The 20,547-nt window shown below is 39.2% G+C and overlaps 2 protein-coding genes and 1 long non-coding RNA gene across 25 annotated transcripts; 1 reads left to right on the plus strand and 2 right to left on the minus strand.

The window, feature by feature from the left end:
- Nucleotides 1-4,738: 4,738 nt before the first annotated feature.
- zranb2 (zinc finger, RAN-binding domain containing 2) lies at nt 4,739-15,849 on the minus strand. Its single transcript, XM_022219002.2, has 10 exons — nt 15,706-15,849; nt 12,014-12,066; nt 11,794-11,902; nt 11,539-11,621; nt 11,384-11,460; nt 11,147-11,299; nt 10,308-10,462; nt 7,873-7,932; nt 7,373-7,507; nt 4,739-5,418 (listed from the first exon to the last, which is right to left on the minus strand). The coding sequence occupies exons 1-10, from the start codon at nt 15,759-15,761 to the stop codon at nt 5,361-5,363; spliced, it is 939 nt and encodes a 312-aa protein (XP_022074694.1). The 5' UTR covers nt 15,762-15,849; the 3' UTR covers nt 4,739-5,360.
- Nucleotides 5,778-6,491, plus strand: LOC127533514 (uncharacterized). Of its 3 annotated transcripts, XR_007941253.1 has the most exons (5): nt 5,778-5,829; nt 5,880-5,979; nt 6,075-6,124; nt 6,220-6,319; nt 6,369-6,491. It is a non-coding gene; the product is annotated as an uncharacterized LOC127533514 (long non-coding RNA). The 3 variants fall into 3 exon arrangements; XR_007941252.1 differs by lacking the exon at nt 6,075-6,124; XR_007941251.1 differs by lacking the exons at nt 6,220-6,319; nt 6,369-6,491 and having other exon boundaries at nt 6,075-6,192.
- On the minus strand, nt 8,037-10,304 carry LOC127533513 (bile salt-activated lipase-like). Of its 21 annotated transcripts, none has more exons than XM_051946647.1 (3): nt 9,237-10,304; nt 9,105-9,170; nt 8,037-9,071 (listed from the first exon to the last, which is right to left on the minus strand). In XM_051946647.1, the coding sequence occupies exons 1-3, from the start codon at nt 9,330-9,332 to the stop codon at nt 8,115-8,117; spliced, it is 1,119 nt and encodes a 372-aa protein (XP_051802607.1). In that variant the 5' UTR covers nt 9,333-10,304; the 3' UTR covers nt 8,037-8,114. The 21 variants fall into 21 exon arrangements, with proteins under 21 accessions (XP_051802607.1, XP_051802617.1, XP_051802618.1 ...); XM_051946657.1 differs by having other exon boundaries at nt 8,037-8,774; nt 9,006-9,071; nt 9,105-10,304; XM_051946658.1 differs by having other exon boundaries at nt 8,037-8,642; nt 8,709-8,774; nt 8,973-10,304.
- Nucleotides 15,850-20,547: the final 4,698 nt, after the last annotated feature.

Here is a 20,547-nt window from a genome sequence, read left to right on the forward strand (position 1 = left end):
TGAATAAAACTCTGGAGATAAATAACTTTAATTACTTTTACAAACATGGAAACTTTAACATGTCTTTTATAGTAATCAAGAACAGAACAGTTCAAAATATTCCTTCAGATAAAATGGAGACTAGTTTGAACAATTTAACTGAAAAACATTTGTTTCCTGTTATGACATATTTCAAAATAAAAGCAGATTTACTGGTTGAATTTGTCTGAACTCTTAAACTGTTCTTCTAGAACTTTTTATCTGGAACAACGTTATCCACAAACCTTTTAGGAATCTTTAGAAAACGTTATTCTGCCTTTAAGATGGACATTTGCACATTACTAGAACCTTCTTAGAACGTTTGTAGAACCAAAACCAAAACATTCTAGCTGGGAACGTTTACACAACCTGTTATAAACCTGTTCTGAACGTTTAAATGTTCTAAGCTCAGAGGAACATTATTTAAACATCCTCAAACGTTCTTAGAACATCAGATGGAACCTTTGGCTGACGTTCTCTACAGGTTCTCCTGAAGTTTAAATGTTGTGGGAACGTTCCCTACATGGAGAACCACAAACAGGAGTTCAGTTCTAAAAGCTCCAGTGGAAAACAGCAGATGAATCTTTTTCTCTTTTTGGTTCTAGAGAACGATGGAGACCAGAAGAATGAAGGTGGAACGTCTTAAAGAACCGTCTGTGCTTTTATCATGTCCTGGAGGTCTAAGTGGAAACAAACTCAGATTTTAGCTTCAGAATTTGTCTGAACTCATAAATAGAACCAAACATGATTTATTTTAGAGAAAAGAACAACGTGGAACCAGAGAATCTACAGAACGTACAGAGCATTACAGCTAACACCAGGTTCAGGAGATCCGAGTGAACGTGAAGTCCTTAAACACGTTCTTCTTCTGCATCAGTTTACGTATTAAGTTTGAGCAGCAGCATTAATCAGGAGATATTTGAACCACAGATACCTGAAAATAAACACAGATTACGGCTGATGAATGCGTCTTTTAACCTCATGGACTGGATCAACCCTCAGATCATCACTGTGACCTTTAGACCAATGAAAAGCTTTTATCGGTTCATTTTACAGCTTTTCCTCCAAAAACATGTTCCTGACATCGCTCCTTTTAAATGTTTAAGTTCCTGTTTAAACTTTTAGATAAACGGTCATATTTCTGTTCCAAAGCTCTTTATCTCTGATTCCATCACATGTGATGCGAACTTGGAGGAAAAGAGTGAAACATGTCAAAAACACGGAGTTTTTATTCTCCTGCTGCTGTTCTGTTTAGTCTACATCTTTTTAATCATCAAAAGTCACAAACAAACAGATTTCAAGCAGAAAAATCTCAAACAAACAACAATAGAAATGATTGTTCTGGGTGTCGTTTTGGAGCATCTCAGGGTTAAAGCTGTTAAAACTGGATCGTTTATTCAGAAAATATGAGTAAGAAATGATCCAGAAAACCTGCTTTTATCGTAGCTCTGCAGCCGGATGCTGAAATGATCCTTTAAAGCAAATCAAAGTAAAATATAAATATGAATTCTGTTATTTAGTCCGTTTCTTACATTTCCTCATCTTGACTTCAGTTTTAAATGAGTTTAAATTTCATCCAGTAATGAAGTGATGCTCACAAACATTTCCTCTAAATCTGTACAAACTAGATTTTCTTTCTTTAAGTGACGCTGTGAACAGAAAGTGAGAATGACTTTTAAACTATTACAGAGCCGACCAGATTAAAACCGTTCCTCTCTTTAATCAGACTTTAGTCACTAATTGTGTCCTCGTTAAACAGAATCGCTGCTTTTTAGCTTCAGAAAGGCTTCATGTTCTCATTTATCATCTCAGGAGGTTTAATTAAAACAATCTGAGGTCCACATCTGCCACCTGCTGACCGAAACCAGGAACTGAACCTCAGACATGAAATAACTACAAACCTGCTGCTAAAACCAAACACTTCAGGAGAATATTTAGGCTTCAACATGACAAAATCAACCTTCTGCTCTCCAGGTTTCTGCTCCACATTGATCAATAATAGGTACTGATTGTCTCATTTTATTCCATGTTTCTGTGTTGTTGCTAACCCTACTCTAATCCATGCTAATGTGATCTTTCTCTCAGCAGTAGAAGCTAGATATTTAGCTAGCTGTTACTGCTGACCACTGATGGAAAACAGTCCAAAGAATGAGTCTGATCCTGATAATATGAGGTAGAGAGAGACATTCAATCAAGGCTGACAATGGATGAAAGGATGGAAAATAGAAGAGAGGACATAGCTTTGATCTACACATTCTGTAGGAATGATGGAGGATGGAAACGACAGAAAGAAGACATAAAGTGACAGAAAAAGAGAAAATTACACAAACATCATCACCAGGTTGTGCTAACATGTTGTGGGAAATGTTCCATGAATAATAATGATTATTTAAAATATTATGTTGATTAAAAATGTTCCACAATTACAGACATGAATGAAAAAATAAAAGCAGAGAAAGTAGATTTAAATGAGATTGTAACTGTTTTATCAGAGATCCAGTTTGGTCATCAGGTGGACAAGAGAAAAATGGGATTTTAGGGGAACTCCAGACTTTTTTGGGATTTAAAATATTTTAAACATTCTTTTCTCCTAGTTTTTATAGATTTGGTCTTAAGAACATTTACACACTACTGATGTTTTAGGGTTTAATACGTGGATTATTATGGGATGGAAAACGTCCTCCAGCTCTGAATGGTCCATAAAGTGTATTTTAACATTTTATTTTTTCTTTCCACATTTGTCAAAGAAAAAAAAGAATTTTGGAAGCAAAAACAGCCCAAAATTACATTTACCATAAAAATCTGTTTTTTCATGATTCAACTGCACACATCAGAAATATGCAAATATGTTTCAATAATACTCTAATAAAATAAATCCCTACACTTTGTGCTAAGCATTTCTAAATCCTAAATTTGACTTTAATGAACTTTTTTCTCCCAGATTTGACTCATTTCTGAATATACTTCTCCAAAAAATTAAAGGAACACTTTTTAATCTAAGTACTGCATCAAATCAGTGAAACATGTGGGATACTGATCTGGTCAATAAGTAACTGAGGAGGTTTTTAGTCAGTTTCAGCTGCTTTGGTGTTCATAAAATTAACAACAGATGCACTAGAGGGGTAACAATGAGACACCCCCCAAAACAGGAATGAGTTTACAGGTGAAGGACACTGATGTTTTTTCCTTCCTAATGTTTTCTGACTGTTTCTCACTAGTTTTGCATTTGGCTAGGGTCAGAGTCACTTCTGGTAGCATGAGGCGATACCTGGACCCTACAGAGGTTCCACAGACAGTCCAACTCCTCCAGGATGAAACATCAATGTGTGCCATCACCAGAAGGTTTGCTGTGTCTCCCAGCACATTCTCAACAGCATGGAGGAGATTCCAGGAGACAAGCAGTTAGTCTGGGAGAGCTGGACAGGACTGTAGAAGGTCCTCAACCCATCAGCAGGACAGATATCTGCTCCTTTGTGCACGGAGGACCAGGATGAGCACTGCAATAGCTCTACAAAATGAGCTCCAGCATTGGAGAAGCCGTGGAGAACGTTATGCTGCCTGTAACATTGTTTAGCATGACTGGTTTGGTGGTGGGTCAGTGATGGTGTGGGGAGGCATATCCATGGAGGGACACACAGACCTCTACAGGCTGGACAACGGCATTCTGACTGCCTTTAGGTATCAGGATGAAATCCTTTGACCCATTGTCAGACCCTACATTGGTGCAGTGGTCCTGGATTCCTTCTGGTCCACGACAATGTCCAGTCTTATGTGGTAAGAGAACTCATGCAGTTCCTGGAGGATGAAGGAACTGATACCATTAGCTGGCCCCACGCTCACCTGACCTGAATCCAATAGAACACCTTTAGAACATTATGTTTTGTTCCATCAGACACCATCAGGTTGCTCCTCAGACTGTCCAGGAGCTCAGTGATGCCCTGGTCCAGTTCTGGGAGGAGATACCCCAGGACACCATCCATCGTCTCATTCAGAGCTTGTCCCGGCATCGTCAGTCATGAATACAAGCACATGGAGGCCGTACAAACTACTGAATACCATTTTGAGTTTGAATTTCAGAAAGATGGACCAGCCTGCCACATCAGGTTTTCACTTTGATTTTGGGCTGTCTTGAATTTAGCCCTCCTGGGGGGTTGATCATTTTCATTCCATCAAACAATGTGGCACTTTTCATTCCTAACACATTATCCAGTCCATATCAATGCTAAGATCCAGTTTGGTTTCCCCGTATTGAAATATGATGTGTTTTCAAAGTGTTCCTTTAATTTTTTGAGCAGTGTATTTCTACATTCTGGATGATTTTTACCTCCTTTATCACCTGGATTTTTAAATATTCTTTTTTTTTAAAGCTTTTCTGGGTGATATTTTGGTCGTTCTGTTCAGTAAAGGAAGTTTGTTTTTTCTCATTGTGTTTCCTTTTGCCTCCCTTGTGTGTTTTGTCTTTTTTTATGCTTTTGTTGCGTCACTTCTCCTTTTTGTAGTTTCTTTTTGTGGTTTCTCTGTAGAACCTAAACCCAGTCTGACCTGATTTAAACCCTCATTAAATGACTTAAACCATCATTGATTTAAACACTTATTAAATGACTTAAACCCTCATTAAACGATTTAAACCCTCATTAATTGATTTAAACCCTCATTAAATCATTTTTAAACCGTCATTAAATCATTTTTAAACCGTCATTAAACACAGTATTGCCAGGAATGGATGTGGACAGGACTTTATTTACACGTTAACATTTGATTTTTTTACCGATAAAAAGACTTTAAACGGCCATGGTTCATCAGAAGTGTTTCTTTTTCTTCTAACTGGAGCAGGAAAAAATCATGGAGCTCGTTTGTTTGTCAACTAAAGAGGAATAAGTCGATTTAACCCAAAAATAAATCCCCAAATCCAGTGAAAAGGGAAGCCGTCATTCACTGAACACAAGAAATAGCAAAAAGAAAAATACTTACCTTGAAAACACACAAACTAAAAACAGATTTACAGAGAAATGAAAGGAAAAGGCTCGATTCACATGAGTTAGACAAATGAATTCATTATTCTGATAAATAATGTGTTTGTGGCGTTTCTAGGACCAGAAAAAGCTCCTGGGCAGGTTTTTGCTCCACATGAGGCTCAAACTAAAGGTTCCTCACAGGTTCTGATGGTTCTGGGGTTCACAAACACTTAGCACAGTGGTTTGAAAAAGGACAAGTCCTGTCGCTTCTTTTCTTTTTGGGGGAGTAAGACTTTATGAACAGCAGGCTGAAGGATGTGTGGCTTTTCTTTCACAACATGCACTTTTCTCTTTTCTTTCCTCTCTGCGTTAAAGGCCGTGATAAAGTTATTTCTTTTTAGAACTGGAGCCGGAATGGGAGGATCCGGACGACTGGCCGCGGCGCCTGAAATGAAATAAACACCGGGGAAGAAGAAGAAGGTCAGACGACAAGAAGCACGAGAGAACAGGAAGAAGAACAAAAAGAAAGCAGTTTGAATCCTAAAAACAACCAGAGAAGTAAAGAACAGCAGAGCATCAAACAGCTCTGAGCAACTCAAAGCACTCATGTTCACTCAGTTTATTACAGCTGGGCTCATTTATGAGCTCATTTATTAGAGTTTATTTAGGCAACTTAATTTATTAGAACTAATTTAATAAACATTATTAAAGGTTGAGTTAAATTTAATTTATTAGAACTAATTTAATAAATATTATTAAAGGTTGAGTTAAATTTAATTTATTAGAATTAATTTAATAAACATTATTAAAGGTTGAGGTGAACGTAATTATTAGAATTTAATAAATATTATTAAAGGTTGAGTTAAATTTAATTTATTAGAATTAATTTAATAAATATTATTAAAGGTTGAGTTCAACTTAATTTATTAGAATTAATTTAATAAATATTATTAAAGGTTGAGTTCAACTTAATTTATTAGAATTAATTTAATAAATATTATTAAAGGTTGAGTTCAACTTAATTTATTAGAACTAATTTAATAAATATTATTAAAGGTTGAGGTGAATGTAATTATTAGAATTTAATAAATATTATTAAAGGTTGAGTTCAACTTAATTTATTAGAATTAATTTAATAAATATTATTAAAGGTTGAGTTCAACTTAATTTATTAGAACTAATTTAATAAATATTATTAAAGGTTGAGGTGAACGTAATTATTAGAATTTAATAAATATTATTAAAGGTTGAGTTCAACTTAATTTATTAGAATTAATTTAATAAATATTATTAAAGGTTGAGTTCAACTTAATTTATTAGAATTAATTTAATAAATATTATTAAAGGTTGAGTTCAACTTAATTTATTAGAATAATTTAATAAATATTATTAAAGGTTGAGTTCAACTTAATTTATTAGAATTAATTTAATAATTATTATTAAAGGTTGAGTTCAACTTAATTTATTAGAATTATTAACTTTTTCCCAAAGGTTGGGTTCAACTAATTTTTTAAATTTATTCTGAAGTACTAAATCCTAATAGCTGAGGCTGAGCGTGTATTAATACATGATTAAACAGTTTTCTTTCAGCTTAAAGCAGTTCTGTTGGAGCAGCTTAATGTACTTGTGTTGAGTCAGCATAATTATCAGAGCTGATTAAAGTGATTTCCAAAGGTTGATCCAACTAAATTTAATCAGTTTGGCCCAACTAATTTTACAGCATTAAGGATTACACGAGTGAATGTCGTTGATTCAACCCAAGGAAATAAAGGAGGAGCAACAAAACTGTTCAATACTACCTTAATAAGAACTAATAACTTTAAATTCACTCAAAAAAAACTCTGTAAATGAATTTAAATATGGAAAATAAAGTGTCTCCTTAACTGGATTCAACTTAATTTAATCAAGTTGAACCAGCTACTTATCACCTAAATCCAAATAATGACATGAGTGTAATCATATTTAGCTGCACTCTAAAATAACTTTATTAGATGAATTTAATTAAATTATGTAAAGTAGTGTATGGTACTGGTAGTATAATATTAACTGGGGATAAATCAACATATTTCCTGGTTCTGTGCAATTATATAGATTTATATCATTGTTTATGATGTAAGTTAACTCTTTTAGCTCAGCATTAATGATAGCTATATTATCATAAACTCAGTCACTTTTATCATATTTAGAATATTATCATGTAAATATAGATTTTAACCACGTTTATCATACTATTGTGCATTTAGTAAATCTAACAGACGTTATATTTCCCTTCCTACAGCATAAAATGTGACAGTAATCAGCATTAAAACGTGTCGTAAATCGTTAACGTTTTTCTGTAAATCTGAACTCTGACGGCTAACAACAATCAGAGCCATGGTGGATTCCACAGAAACCCAAACCTTTCGGACGAACGTGAGCGAGATCGCCTCCGTTTCCTGCCTCCAGATGAGGACCTGGAGCGACTCCTTTTTGGCCTCCTCTCCGGGGAGGAGGACGGGGACCGGGACCTCTTCTGGGGAGACCTGGAGCTGGATCTTTGTGGAGGGATAGACCAAGCAGGGAGGTCAGTAGAGTCCAGGCAGGTTCTCAGCAGGGAGGGCCTTCATCAAGCTCCTCTGGTCAGGAGCTCTCAACTACTCTCAGAATGGATCCAAAATGAGGAAACATTGAACTTGATTTCATTTCAGAGCCTGAATCAGTCCTGAGAGAAGCTTGATGAAGACCCCAGATGTTACAGATCTAATCAAACTCTGTGCTACTTAAACTCTTGGGGCTGATTTAAGAACCCAGAGGCTGTTACTACGCTGCAGACTGAGCTTCTCTAAGGTTTCACACTGAGGTAAAGCTCTGTGGCCAGCATCCACTCTCTACAGCTGGAGAGTGATGCCACCTCATTCACCTGGAGTGGGACCTCGAGCGAGATCCAGACCTGGAGCTGGACGAGCTTCTAGAGCGGGACCTGAAAGACAAAAAACAAAAACCTTTCCAATATTTTCTCAACGACAATGAGCGGTTACTATGGTAACGCACAGACAGACCGTTAGGGGGCACTCTAATGTATGGAAACACTTCATCTACCTCCATCTGATGGTTATATTAGGACAACACAGCATTAAGTCAATAAAAGAGAAAGGAAACCAATCAGAACCTCCTCAGAACATCTGGTTCCTTATATGGGAAGAGCTCCAGAGTTCCAGGTTCTTGAAGTCCATAGAGAACGTCTCCTGGAAAAAATTCTAGAGTAGCCCTAGAACTTTCTCCAGTTGTCGGTAGGTCTGCTCTAGAACTTTCTCCAGCTGTCAGTAGGTCTACTCTAGAACTTTCTCCAGTTGTCAGTAGGTCTACTCTAGAACTTTCTCCAGTTGTCAGTAGGTCTACTCTAGAACTTTCTTCAGTTGTCAGTAGGTCTGCTCTAGAACTTTCTTCAGTTGTCAGTAGGTCTGCTCTAGAACTTTCTTCAGTTGTCAGTAGGTCTGCTCTAGAACTTTCTCCAGTTGGCAGTAGGTCTACTCTAGAACTTTCTTCAGTTGTCAGTAGGTCTACTCTAGAACTTTCTCCAGCTGTCGGTAGGTCTGCTCTAGAACTTTCTTCAGTTGTCAGTAGGTCTGCTCTAGAACTTTCTTCAGTTGTCAGTAGGTCTACTCTAGAACTTTCTTCAGTTGTCAGTAGGTCTACTCTAGAACTTTCTTCAGTTGTCAGTAGGTCTACTCTAGAACTTTCTCCAGCTGTCGGTAGGTCTGCTCTAGAACTTTCTTCAGTTGTCAGTAGGTCTGCTCTAGAACTTTCTTCAGTTGTCAGTAGGTCTACTCTAGAACTTTCTCCAGTTGGCAGTAGGTCTACTCTAGAACTTTCTCCAGTTGGCAGTAGGTCTACTCTAGAACTTTCTCCAGTTGTCAGTAGGTCTACTCTAGAACTTTCTCCAGTTGTCGGTAGGTCTGCTCTAGAACTTTCTCCAGCTGTCAGTAGGTCTACTCTAGAACTTTCTTCAGTTGTCAGTAGGTCTACTCTAGAACTTTCTCCAGTTGGCAGTAGGTCTACTCTAGAACTTTCTTCAGTTGTCAGTAGGTCTACTCTAGAACTTTCTCCAGCTGTCGGTAGGTCTGCTCTAGAACTTTCTTCAGTTGTCAGTAGGTCTGCTCTAGAACTTTCTTCAGTTGTCAGTAGGTCTACTCTAGAACTTTCTTCAGTTGTCAGTAGGTCTACTCTAGAACTTTCTCCAGCTGTCGGTAGGTCTGCTCTAGAACTTTCTTCAGTTGTCAGTAGGTCTACTCTAGAACTTTCTTCAGTTGTCAGTAGGTCTACTCTAGAACTTTCTTCAGTTGTCAGTAGGTCTACTCTAGAACTTTCTCCAGTGGACATTCTCCTTTCGTGCTTCCAGTCTTTAAGTTTAGTTCCAGATTTGTCACTTTTTAATGGACTTTTTCCATCATTTCTGAGCCTCAGAGAGTAACCTACAAACAATCACTGGTTCCTGGATGTGTTTCTGGTTTCTGAGAATTCACCAAAAAAAACTTTGAAAGTGATTCTGGGTAAACTTTAAAGCTGGTTTGGTGTTTATTTGTGGTCATTTTATGTCTGTTTGTGGTTGTTTTGCATCTGTTTTAAGTTGTTTTTAGTCTTTTTATGGTGGTTTTGTGCTTATTCTGTGTCTCCTCCAACCAGGACTACCACAGTGAATGCATAGTCCTGACAGTGAAGAACAGAAATGAGTGTGTGATGATGTAAGACTGGATTTTTTAAACTTTACCCAATTTAGAGTATTAATGTTATTGGATATTTTGTAGTTTACACAGATGAAACTGATCAAAACTGACCTGGTGTCAGTTTTTACCAGATCTCAGATGTTTCTCCTCCTAAATGTCATGGTTCTATCTGCTGGACTGATGAAGTTCTGAGGATCAGAAATGATGGGAAAAGTCCATTAAAAAGTGATAAACCTGGACCCACCTTTATGGAACTCTGGAAATATTCCCACTGGAGATGAAGAATCAGATGTTCTGAGGAGGTTCTGGAGGGAACTTCAGTCCTATTTGGTTGATTTTATAAGAAACTATCCAACTAAACATAAGACTGAATCACATCAACCTATCTGCAGGTAAATCAGCTGGAAACAAAACGGTTCTCCAATAGAAAACTACAATAATAAATGATGCATGTTTCATTTTGAGACATCTGAAAATCCAGCAGGAGAAACGACTTGTTAGGGATGAGGGTGGAGAGGAGGCAGAACAACAGAAAGAACAGGACATTAAATGATGGATGAGTAAATCAGAAGAAGTTTGAAGCTGATACTGACATTTTGCCAGGAGTTACCCTTGACCTGTACCCTTTTACCTGGACCTGGACCGAGAACTGGAGCTGGACGAGCGCGACGACGAGCGCGACGACCCCGACCGGCTGCCCTTCTTCTTGGCTGGTTTGTCCTCTTCATCGCTGGCGTTCAGGTCGTACTTGGACAGGTCACCGTCTTCATCGTCCTCATCGTCGTCCTGGACAGAGACAGGTGTTCATTGTACAGGTGCTAGTAGCTGTAGAGCTGCAGGGAATGGTCGGTCAATCAGCTGCAGTCAGAGCGATCGTTCAGCTAAATAATGGCTACAAAAAAGTTTCAAAAGATCCGAGACTTTGAGAGTCTGTGAGAACTTCTTTGTGGATCAGTTCTGTCGGACCAACCCAATGTTCTTGTGTTGAGCCCCACTTATGAAGATTTCAATTTATTTGGTCTCGTTTTTATAAATTTTTGGCAAGTTTAGAATAATTTAGTTCAAGTTATGAGGCATTTTCTGGAAGTTTGTCATTCTAGACATATTTTGGGCCATTCTGGACAAATTCAGAACTGTTTAGGACGGCTGTGGAGTCGTTTTGGAAACATCTCAGTAATTTGACACGTTTTGAATCCTTTTCATGCTTTCTTGAGAATCTTCAAGGCATTTTGGACAAACTTTGAATTTCCCAAGACAGGGTGGGAGTCATTTTGGTTTTTCCATTTCGGACAAATCTGGAGTAATGATGGACACATTTTAAGATCCTCCTCCTTATCTTTTACCACTTCCTCTTGAGGAGGACATGTTGCTGTTCCTGCCGTACTTTTTCTAGTTCATTTTCTCAGTTTTTTTGGACACTGTTTTGTCATTGTATTAGATGTGAATTTCCATCTGAGTCAGTGATCTTACATCCAGTTTGTATTTGGACAGGTCACCATCTTCTTCATCTTCCTCCTCATCTTCCTCCTCCTCCTGATCTTTCACCACTTCTTTCTTTTCGCTTTCTTTCGAGGAAGACGTGCTGTTGCTCTTCCCGCGGTACTTTTTCTTTTTCCGACCAAACTGTGGCACAGAAACAACACATCCTTATTGTTATGACCTTAATTTCACAGCACTGAGGCTGAAAGCATCACGGTTAGCGCTCACCTCGTCATATTCGCCGTCAGATTCCTCCCGTTCTATATATTCTACATTCTCTCTTTCATTGAAACCTCCACCGTAACCTGAAAACAAAGAATCACTCAATAACTGGGGATACAAACACACTAAAAGCCATAAATCTGCCCTAATGTCTGGGTTACCTGTTCTCTCTTCAAGCTTGGCGTATTTAGGCGTGTTACACATGTTACACTCCGACCGCCTCGCCCAGTTCACATTACCGCACCTTTAAGAAAACAAGAGGAAAATCAATTTTAACACATTTAAAAGTGAAACTAATCATTTACGTTGTTGCTAATAATGCATCTTATCTAAGAAAGCAGTTTAACAACACAAAGTGGTGACAGGTGGACAGAAAATCTACTTCTTGCTGCAGACAGAGGGAAATAACGGCGTACGTTTTGCATTGCCAGTCGTTGGCGCTGAAGAGGCCTCGACTCTTTTCAGCCAGAGTCTTTCCGATCTCCGTTCCTCCTGCTTTCATCATCTTCGCCTCTGTGGTTTTCTCTGTGGAGGAAAAACAACAGATTTTTTTGGAATAAAACCTCCAAGCTTCTGTAAAATATGTGAACTTTGGTACGCAGTGGGAAAAGAAAGTGGGAAAGAGAGGAGACTCACCTCTGCCACATCTGTTACAACTCGTTCTTCTAGCAAAATTCACATTTCCACACCTGGAGAGAGCAGAAATGATACGAGTATGAACACAACCATTCAGACAAGCAGAAGGAAAGAAGAGCGAGGCAGTCTGTAGTTAGAGGTTAGCTTCAGGTTTAGCTTCAGGCCACTGGTGGACACATCATCTATTGAGGAGCAGCTTATATTCCAGATAACACTTTATTAAATCTCTCTGAAAGTAGCAACACTGCAGAGCTCCATGGGAATAGAATAGAAAATGAAGCCTTTATTGGCATGACATTTGAATGAATATTCGGGACCTCCTTTCTAGGTCCAGCCCTAAAAAGGAGACAGCTGAAGGAAGAAGGTCAGAGTATAAAGTGATTTCAAACCATTTAATTGCTTCTACATGACTTTGTAGAACAATAAAATCCTTAAATTGAAACTGAGTAACAGTCTTTCTGACCATATATTTAAGAGTTTTAAAAGTTTATTCCAGAAAAATCTCACTTTCTAACCAACGGGTTATTTGTTTAAAGGTTTATTTCAATCAAATCTGAGCTGTATTTAAGTCAGTAGTAAGAGAGGAAGGTCAGATAAAGTGATTTTATACCATTTAATTGCTCAACAGATCTTTGTAAAACAAAATCCCAAAATAGAGACTGAATAAAACAATAAAACCTCACAGCCTGCTTCATGTCCTCATTATATTTACAGTAAGTTTGAAGGATGTTTGTATTTTATTTCCTCCAAAAAGAATAAAATTTTAAAGCCTTGCAGCCATAAGAAGGAGTCGGAATAGAAAAGACAGATTTTATTGTGGTTCTATAAAGTACAACAATGAAAGAGCTGCTCCCTCAGTGCACCAACAAGATATGCTATAAAACATCCTAAAACTCAGTAAAGAACTCTGGAAAACACAACTTTATCTATCTATCTATCTATCTATCTATCTATATATATATATATATATATATATATATATATATATATATATGTGTGTGTGTGTGTGTAACGGTCCACAAAAACCACAGTTTTGTTCTCAGTTAGGGGAAAAATGAAAATAAAAACCTGCTGATATCAGAGCTGATGTGACTTTCTGCTGAAGTGTGGATGAGAAGGAGCTTCAGAACGGGCTCTATCACCTACAATAGGAAATATATTTTAATGTAACTGCTTTTTTAAAAAACACCATCATTTAGTGAGGCTCTTGTTTACCAGCATAAATATACTAAAAAATACACAATCTAGTCATTTATCTGTAGCAAAGAGCAGTAATGTAAAGTTACTGTAAGCTGACCTTCATCAGTTTAAAACCTCAGTTCTGAACAACGGAGTATGGCCGTAGATCTGCTGCTATGAAAACACCATGGACTTGGTTATTGCTTTAGCCCGTTCTGACATGCTAGGCAGGGTTTGATGAAATGATGCTGGGAGCATCGTTTGTACAGTTCTCTGTTTCTTCCTAGCAGAGGGGATAGCTACACTTGGATGGAGCTTTTTCTAATGTGTGTCTAAGGTTGACGTGTTGCTGGATGCAGCTGAGGACCGCTTCAGTGTCGGCGTACGGCTTTCGTCTTGTCCACTTGTTCTTCTACTTTTTCTTCACTGGGAAACCGAAGTGATCCCAAACTGGTGATTTTAATGACGGTGGAGCGTCTTCCAGCTCTAGCTTCTTCTCGTTGTTGCTAGCATTAGCCACGAAGCTCCGGCAGGAGAATAACGATCCGTCACATCCTGTGGTTCCCTGGAAACTCCTGCTTGTTTTTAGTTCCTACTTAGTTTACTGTGAGCCGGAGAAGGTCCACTGGAACTGTGGGCGCTACGAAGTTTTAGGTTTCACAATTAAAACAATTCTGTACATTCTTAATAGTCCTAAACTGTTCGTACCGCGGTACACCTCTGTACTGAACGGTTCAGTACGAATACGTGTACCGTTACACTCCTAATATATATATATATGTGTGTGTGTGTGTGTGTGTGTGTGTGTGTGTGTGTGTGTAATATGTGAGATTTCTGAATTTATAGTATTTGCAGTGTTGAGATAAAACTATTAATGTTGAAGGGAATTATTGTGCCAGATGCCGCTCAGTAAAAAAGAATGGCATAACATAAGAAATGCAGTTAATAAAAAGCAGAAAGCAAGAAGATATAAAGATGATTCAGTATCGAAATAAGTAAGAAACTAAAATCGGGTACAACAGAACAGTAGAAAGAAATTATACTGACTTAATAAAGTCACATTGTTTCATGTTTCAGGAAGCATAAATGAACTAAATCTGCAATTTCATTGCGCAATCCCGTGATATATGATTATAATTAAACTAACAGCAGATGCACATTAGTACAGAGATATTAATAAGAACATTAATCTCCGTTTCTTCAGTTTTTCTTCCCGACTCTGGTTGTTTTCTATGTTAAGTTTCTCATACATGCTTAGAAATCTCTTCCTTATGAGGAACCTGCAGCTGTATTTCTGTCCATGTTAGGTTACTTGGTGACAACACTTCCTCTTTTCATGTGAACATACTCCCAACTAACTTCAGAAGCTTTGATTTGACTGTTTATAACCAGATTAATGTGACTGCAACTGTTTGGTTTTATGATAATAAAATAAATCCTGTATGTGTTACAAGCTTCAGGTCTATGGAGCTTCTGGAAAATACACCTTTTCATGATTTAAGCTTCCTAAATGAAGCTGAAATGCCTCCAAGAATAAGTTTCTTTCTGCTGAATCTCCTCATGAAACCAGGTAACTGAGGATCTTTGCAGAAACACAGCAGCTTTATATTCCATGTGGCTCTACTTAAGCTTTAGCTTCAGCTCTCCTGTTGAGTTTAAAGGCCTGACCTGGGATCTGCAGCTGCCCTGTCCGTCACATTTTTTAATGCACTTCACTAGAAACATGATATTGCTGATGCCCTATTAAGAACTTGGCTCCAACAACACCATAAACACCCCAACATTAGCGGAGAGAGCACAATCTCAGCCCAGCCCACAGACAGCTAGCGACGGCTAGTCGTTAGCTTCATGCTCCTGCTACTTCACACTCAAATTCTAAACACAAAACTGATCCCTAACTTAAAATACTTAATTTACCAGTTTATTCTGTTTACTGTGGAGCTAAAAGGGCGAAAACATGAGCTGAAACCTCACTGGTTAGAGCCAAAAATTTGCAGGCCTCAGCGAAATACGGTTAGCCTGCTAGCACGATCAGAAAATAAAGCCTTGACCCTCCGGGGAGCACTGAGTCGGTTTATTTTCAGTGTTAGGAGGACTTACTTCTTATAGGGACAGAAACAGATCCAGATCGAGACCCCAACATTATCAGAGAGAGCAGAATTTCAGCCCAGCCCACAGAGACCTAGTGGCGGCTAGTCGTTAGCTTCCTGCACCTGCTACTTTACGCTCATATTTTCAACGAAAAACTAACTATTCTACACACAAACTCTTCTCTGACTATAAATATGCAAGTCACCAGTTTATTGTGTTTACTGTGAAACTAGAAAGGTTTAAAATATGAACTAAAACTTCACTGCTCAGCTCCGCTAGCTGGTTAGCATTAGACGAAGGCTAGCAGGCCTAAGCTAACTACGGTTAGCCTGCTAGCACGATCAGAAACTATAGCCTCCGCTGCTAAATTAACCCCCCGGGGACCATTAGGTCGGTTTGTTTTTGACGTTCGGAGGACTTACTTCTTATCAGGACAGATCCAGTCCCCGTCGCTGACTCGGAAACTCTTCCCCGACATGTTAGAGGCGTTAGCTGTTAGCGAACTGACGGTGTGGACTCATGCAGCAGCAGAGAGCGGGACGCCTCCCTCAATACGGGAAGCGAGAAGGGCCAAAAGTCATCTCTAGTGGTATGATTTAAACAAAATAAAAATAAAGATCTGTGTAATATTAGTACTTCTCTGTCAGTATATCTACTCATGAAATTATCTGTGCAAGAGTTTTCTGAACAAGAACTTATATATATTTTTTGTTTACATTTTTTTCACTAATCTTTCTTAAATGTTTGTATCTTTCACTGCTGTAATGATGCATATTTACCCACGGAGCTAATCACATCAAATCCTATAGTATCACATTTTTAATTACTTAATAATTGATAGCATAAACTCAAGTTTTTATGTTGATTATAAAAAATTAAGCTGCATCTGTACTTCCAAGTTTTATATATGTGTGTGTGTGTGTGTGTGTGTGTGTGTGTGTGTGTGTGTGTGTGTGTGTGTGTGTATATATATATATATATATATATATATATACATATATATATATATATATATATACACACACACACATATATATATATATATATATATACATATACATATACATATATATATATATATATATACACACATACAGTGCCTTGCAAAAGTATTCGGCCCCCTTGAACTTTTCAACCTTTCGCCACATTTCAGGCTTCAAACATAAAGATATAAAATTTTAATTTTTTGTCAAGAATCAACAACAATTGGGACACAATCGTGAAGTGGAACGAAATCTATTGGATATTTTAAACTTTTTTAACAAATAAAAAACTGAAAAGTGGGGCGTGCAATATTATTGGGCCCCTTTACTTTCAGTGCAGCAAACTCACTCCAGAAGTTCAGTGAGGATCTCTGAATGATCCAATGTTGTCCTAAATGACTGATGATGATAAATAGAATCCACCTGTGTGTAATCAAGTCTCCGTATAAATGCACCTGCTCTGTGATAGTCTCAGGGTTCTGTTTAAAGTGCAGAGAGCATCATGAAGACCAAGGAACACACCAGGCAGGTCCCAGATACTGTTGTGGAGAAGTTTAAAGCCGGATTTGGATACAAAAAGATTTCCCAAGCTTTAAACATCTCAATGAGCACTGTGCAAGCATCATATTGAAATGGAAGGAGTATCAGACCACTGCAAATCTACCAAGACCCGGCCGTCCCTCTAAACTTTCACCTGGAACAAGGAGAAGACTGATCAGAGATGCAGCCAAGAGGCCCATGATCACTCTGGATGAACTGCAGAGATCTACAGCTGAGGTGGGAGAGTCTGTCCATAGGACAACAATCAGCCGTACACTGCACAAATCTGGCCTTTATGGAAGAGTGGCAAGAAGAAAGCCATTTCTCAAAGATATCCATAAAAAGTCTGGTTTGAAGTTTGCCACAAGACACCTGGGAGACACAGCAAACATGTGGAAGAAGGTGCTCTGGTCAGATGAAACCAAAATCCAACTTTTTGGCCACAATGCAAAACCATATGTTTGGCGTAAAAGCAACACAGCTCATCACCCTGAACACACCATCCCCACTGTCAAACATGGTGGTGGCAGCCTCATGGTTTGGGCCTGCTTTTCTTCAGCAGGGACAGGGAAGATGGTTAAAATTGATGGGAAGATGAATGGAGCCAAATACAGGAGCATTCTAGAAGAAAACCTGTTGGAGTCTGCAAAAGACCGGAGACTGGGACGGAGATTTATCTTCCAACAGGACAATGATCCAAAACATAAAGCCCAATCTACAATGGAATGGTTCACAAATAAACGTATCCAGGTGTTAGAATGGCCAAGTCAAAGTCCAGACCTGAATCCAATCCAGAATCTGTGGGCAGAGCTGAAGACTGCTGTTCACAAACGCTCTCCATCCAACCTCACTGAGCTCCAGCTGTTTTGCAAGGAAGAATGGGCAAGAATTTCAGTCTCTGGATGTGCAAAACTGATAGAGACATACCCCAAGAGACCTGCAGCTGTAATTGCAGCAAAAGGTGGCGCTACAAAGTATTAATGCAAGGGGGCCGAATAATATTGCACGCCCCACTTTTCAGGTTTTTATTTGTTAAAAAAGTTTAAAATATCCAATAAATTTCATTCCACTTCACGATTGTGTCCCAATTGTTTTTGATTCTTGACAAAAAATTAAAATTTTATATCTTTATGTTTGAAGCTTGAAATGTGGCAAAAGGTTGAAAAGTTCAAGGGGGCCGAATACTTTCACAAGGCACTGTATATATATATATATATATATATATATATATGTATACATATATATAAGATAAGATAATCCTTTATTACTCCCCTTGTCTGGGGAAATTTCCCATGTTACAGCAGCATTGTATCACACAGTAGAGAAACAATAAACAACAATATAATGATGATCATAATAACAATCACAATATTATCAGGAGTGTAGGATGGAAAGAGTGGCTTATGGAATGATGTGGCGTACAAGAAGACTCAAATAATACAAGAACTGCAGATTATGTGATAAAAGCCAATGTGATAGAGTCCAGTTTTGTTTTAACTTCAGCCAGTGATGCTGATGTTATAAAGTCTTAAAGCAGATGGAATGAATGACTTGTAGGTTAGGTATCTCAGTCTGCTGCTGAAATTGCTACTTAGAGACTCCACAGTGTCATGCAGTGGGTGAGAGGGGTTGTCCATGATGGATGTAGCTTTGCCAACATCCTCCTCTATGGAGTCCAGGGAACAGTCCAGGACAGAACTGGCCCTCCTCACCAGTCTGTTCAGTCTCTTTCTGTCCCTCTCAGAGCTCCCTGCTCCCCAGCAGACCACTGCATAGAAAACAGCAGACGCTACCACAGAGTCATAGAATGTCCGGAGCAGAGTCCTGCACACTCCAAAGGACCTCAGTCTCCTCAGCAGGTGGAGACGACTTTGGTCCTTCTTGTACAGGACCTCTGTGTTGTGTGACCAGTCCAGTTTGTTGTTGAGGTGAACACCCAGGTATTTGTATGAGTCACTATCTCAGTGTCCAAACCCTGGATGTTCACCGGTGCAGTCTGAGGTGTCCTCCTCCTGCAGAAGTCGATGGTCATCTCTTTCGTCTTACTGGCGTTGAGCTGCAGATGGTTTCGCTCACACCAGTCGACAAAGTCAGAGATGACTGTCCTGTACTGCAGCTCGTCCCCATTTGACACACACCCAACAATGGCTGTATCATCAGAGAATTTCTGGAGGTGACAGCTCCCAGAGTTGTAGTGGAAGTCCGATGTGTACAGGATGAAGAGAAAGGGAGAGAGCACTGTCCCCTGTGGGCCCCCCCATGCTGCTGACCACTACATCAGAAACACAGTCCTGAAGCCTCACCTACTGTGGTCTGTTGGTGAGGTAGTCGATGGTCCAAGCAGCCAGGTGACAGTCTAGTCCCACTCCCTCCAGCTTCACCCTGAGCAGAGAAGGCTGGATTGTGTTGAAAGCACTGGAGAAGTCAAAGAACATGACCCTCACAGTGCTGCCAGTGTCCTCCAGGTGAGTCAGCGATCTGTGCAGCAGGTAGACGACTGCATCATCTACTCCAATGTTCGGTTGGTAAGCAAACTGCAGTGGGTCCAGATGTGGGCTCACCTAGGGACGTAGGTTCCTGAGGATGATCCTCTCCATCGTCTTCATCAGATGAGAAGTGAGGGCCACAGATCTGAAGTGGTTTGGCTCCCTGGGGTTCCTGGTCTTTGAGACAGGAACCAGGCAGGAAGTCTTCCACAACACAGGAACCCTCTCCAGACTCAGGCTCAGTTTGAAGATGCAGAGCAGCACCTGACAGAGCTGGTCTGCACAGTCTTTGAGGAGTCTGGAGTCGATTCCATCAGGACCTGTGGCTTTCCTGGTCTTGAGCTTTTTTAGCTCACTTCTCACCTGATCAGCTGTTATGGAGAGGCTGGGGGTGGAGGAGGATGAAAGGAGAGGGGGTGATGGTGGTGGTGGCAGGGGGGTGAGACAGGGGGAGGTGGTGGGGCTGTGTGTGAAGTCCAGAGGTGGTGGAGGGTGGGGGGAGGAGGGGAGGTGCTGTTGGTGGTATAGATGGCTTGCAAACACGTGACTTTAGCGGTGGCATTAACTTCCGGTTAATGAAGTGCTGGTCAGGCCAACCAAAAGGACTGCCACAGAGCAAGGAAAACGCGACTCTTTTTCTGAGTATTTTCGTACTTTAGATTCTAATTCTCAAACTCGATACATCGAAAAACTCAAATTTTGTGATAGCATAGATCCGTATGCGTTATCCACGAAGGATTTGACCTACAAGTTAGAAAAATATCCACCAGTTCAGTTCCCTGATATCTCAAACTATCTGGTGCTACAAACAAGCTTTTGCACTGCTAAACAAATGAAGGCTTGGAAAAGCACGGATTCATACAATTTCTTTGTCTGTGGATGAGTTAAAGAAGTCGGAGTTAAGATCCTGAAAGACAAATCCTGCATCATAAAAAGCCGTGTAAGTAACGATTTATATAAACTTGTACTTGCTAGGTGTGTTAGCTCGGTGGATGCTAAAACGTGTTTCTGCTGTTCTTTTCAGGTGAAACATTCGCAATGTTTATCAAAAACACCAACTCATACCTGATTGTTGATAAAAGAAGATGGAGAAATAATAACCGCACACTGCGACTGCATGGCAGGGTAAATAATCCTTCAGTGTGACAGTAAACAAGCTAAAAACAGCGAACGTTAGCTTGTTAAGTGGGTAGTTAGTGTTACCAGTCTTTAAAGAATGGGTCTTAAAACCAACACAGAAAGGCTCTAAGCATGT

Source organism: Acanthochromis polyacanthus, chromosome 4, assembly GCF_021347895.1.
Source record: "Acanthochromis polyacanthus isolate Apoly-LR-REF ecotype Palm Island chromosome 4, KAUST_Apoly_ChrSc, whole genome shotgun sequence".
Lineage (NCBI taxonomy): Eukaryota > Metazoa > Chordata > Actinopteri > Pomacentridae > Acanthochromis > Acanthochromis polyacanthus.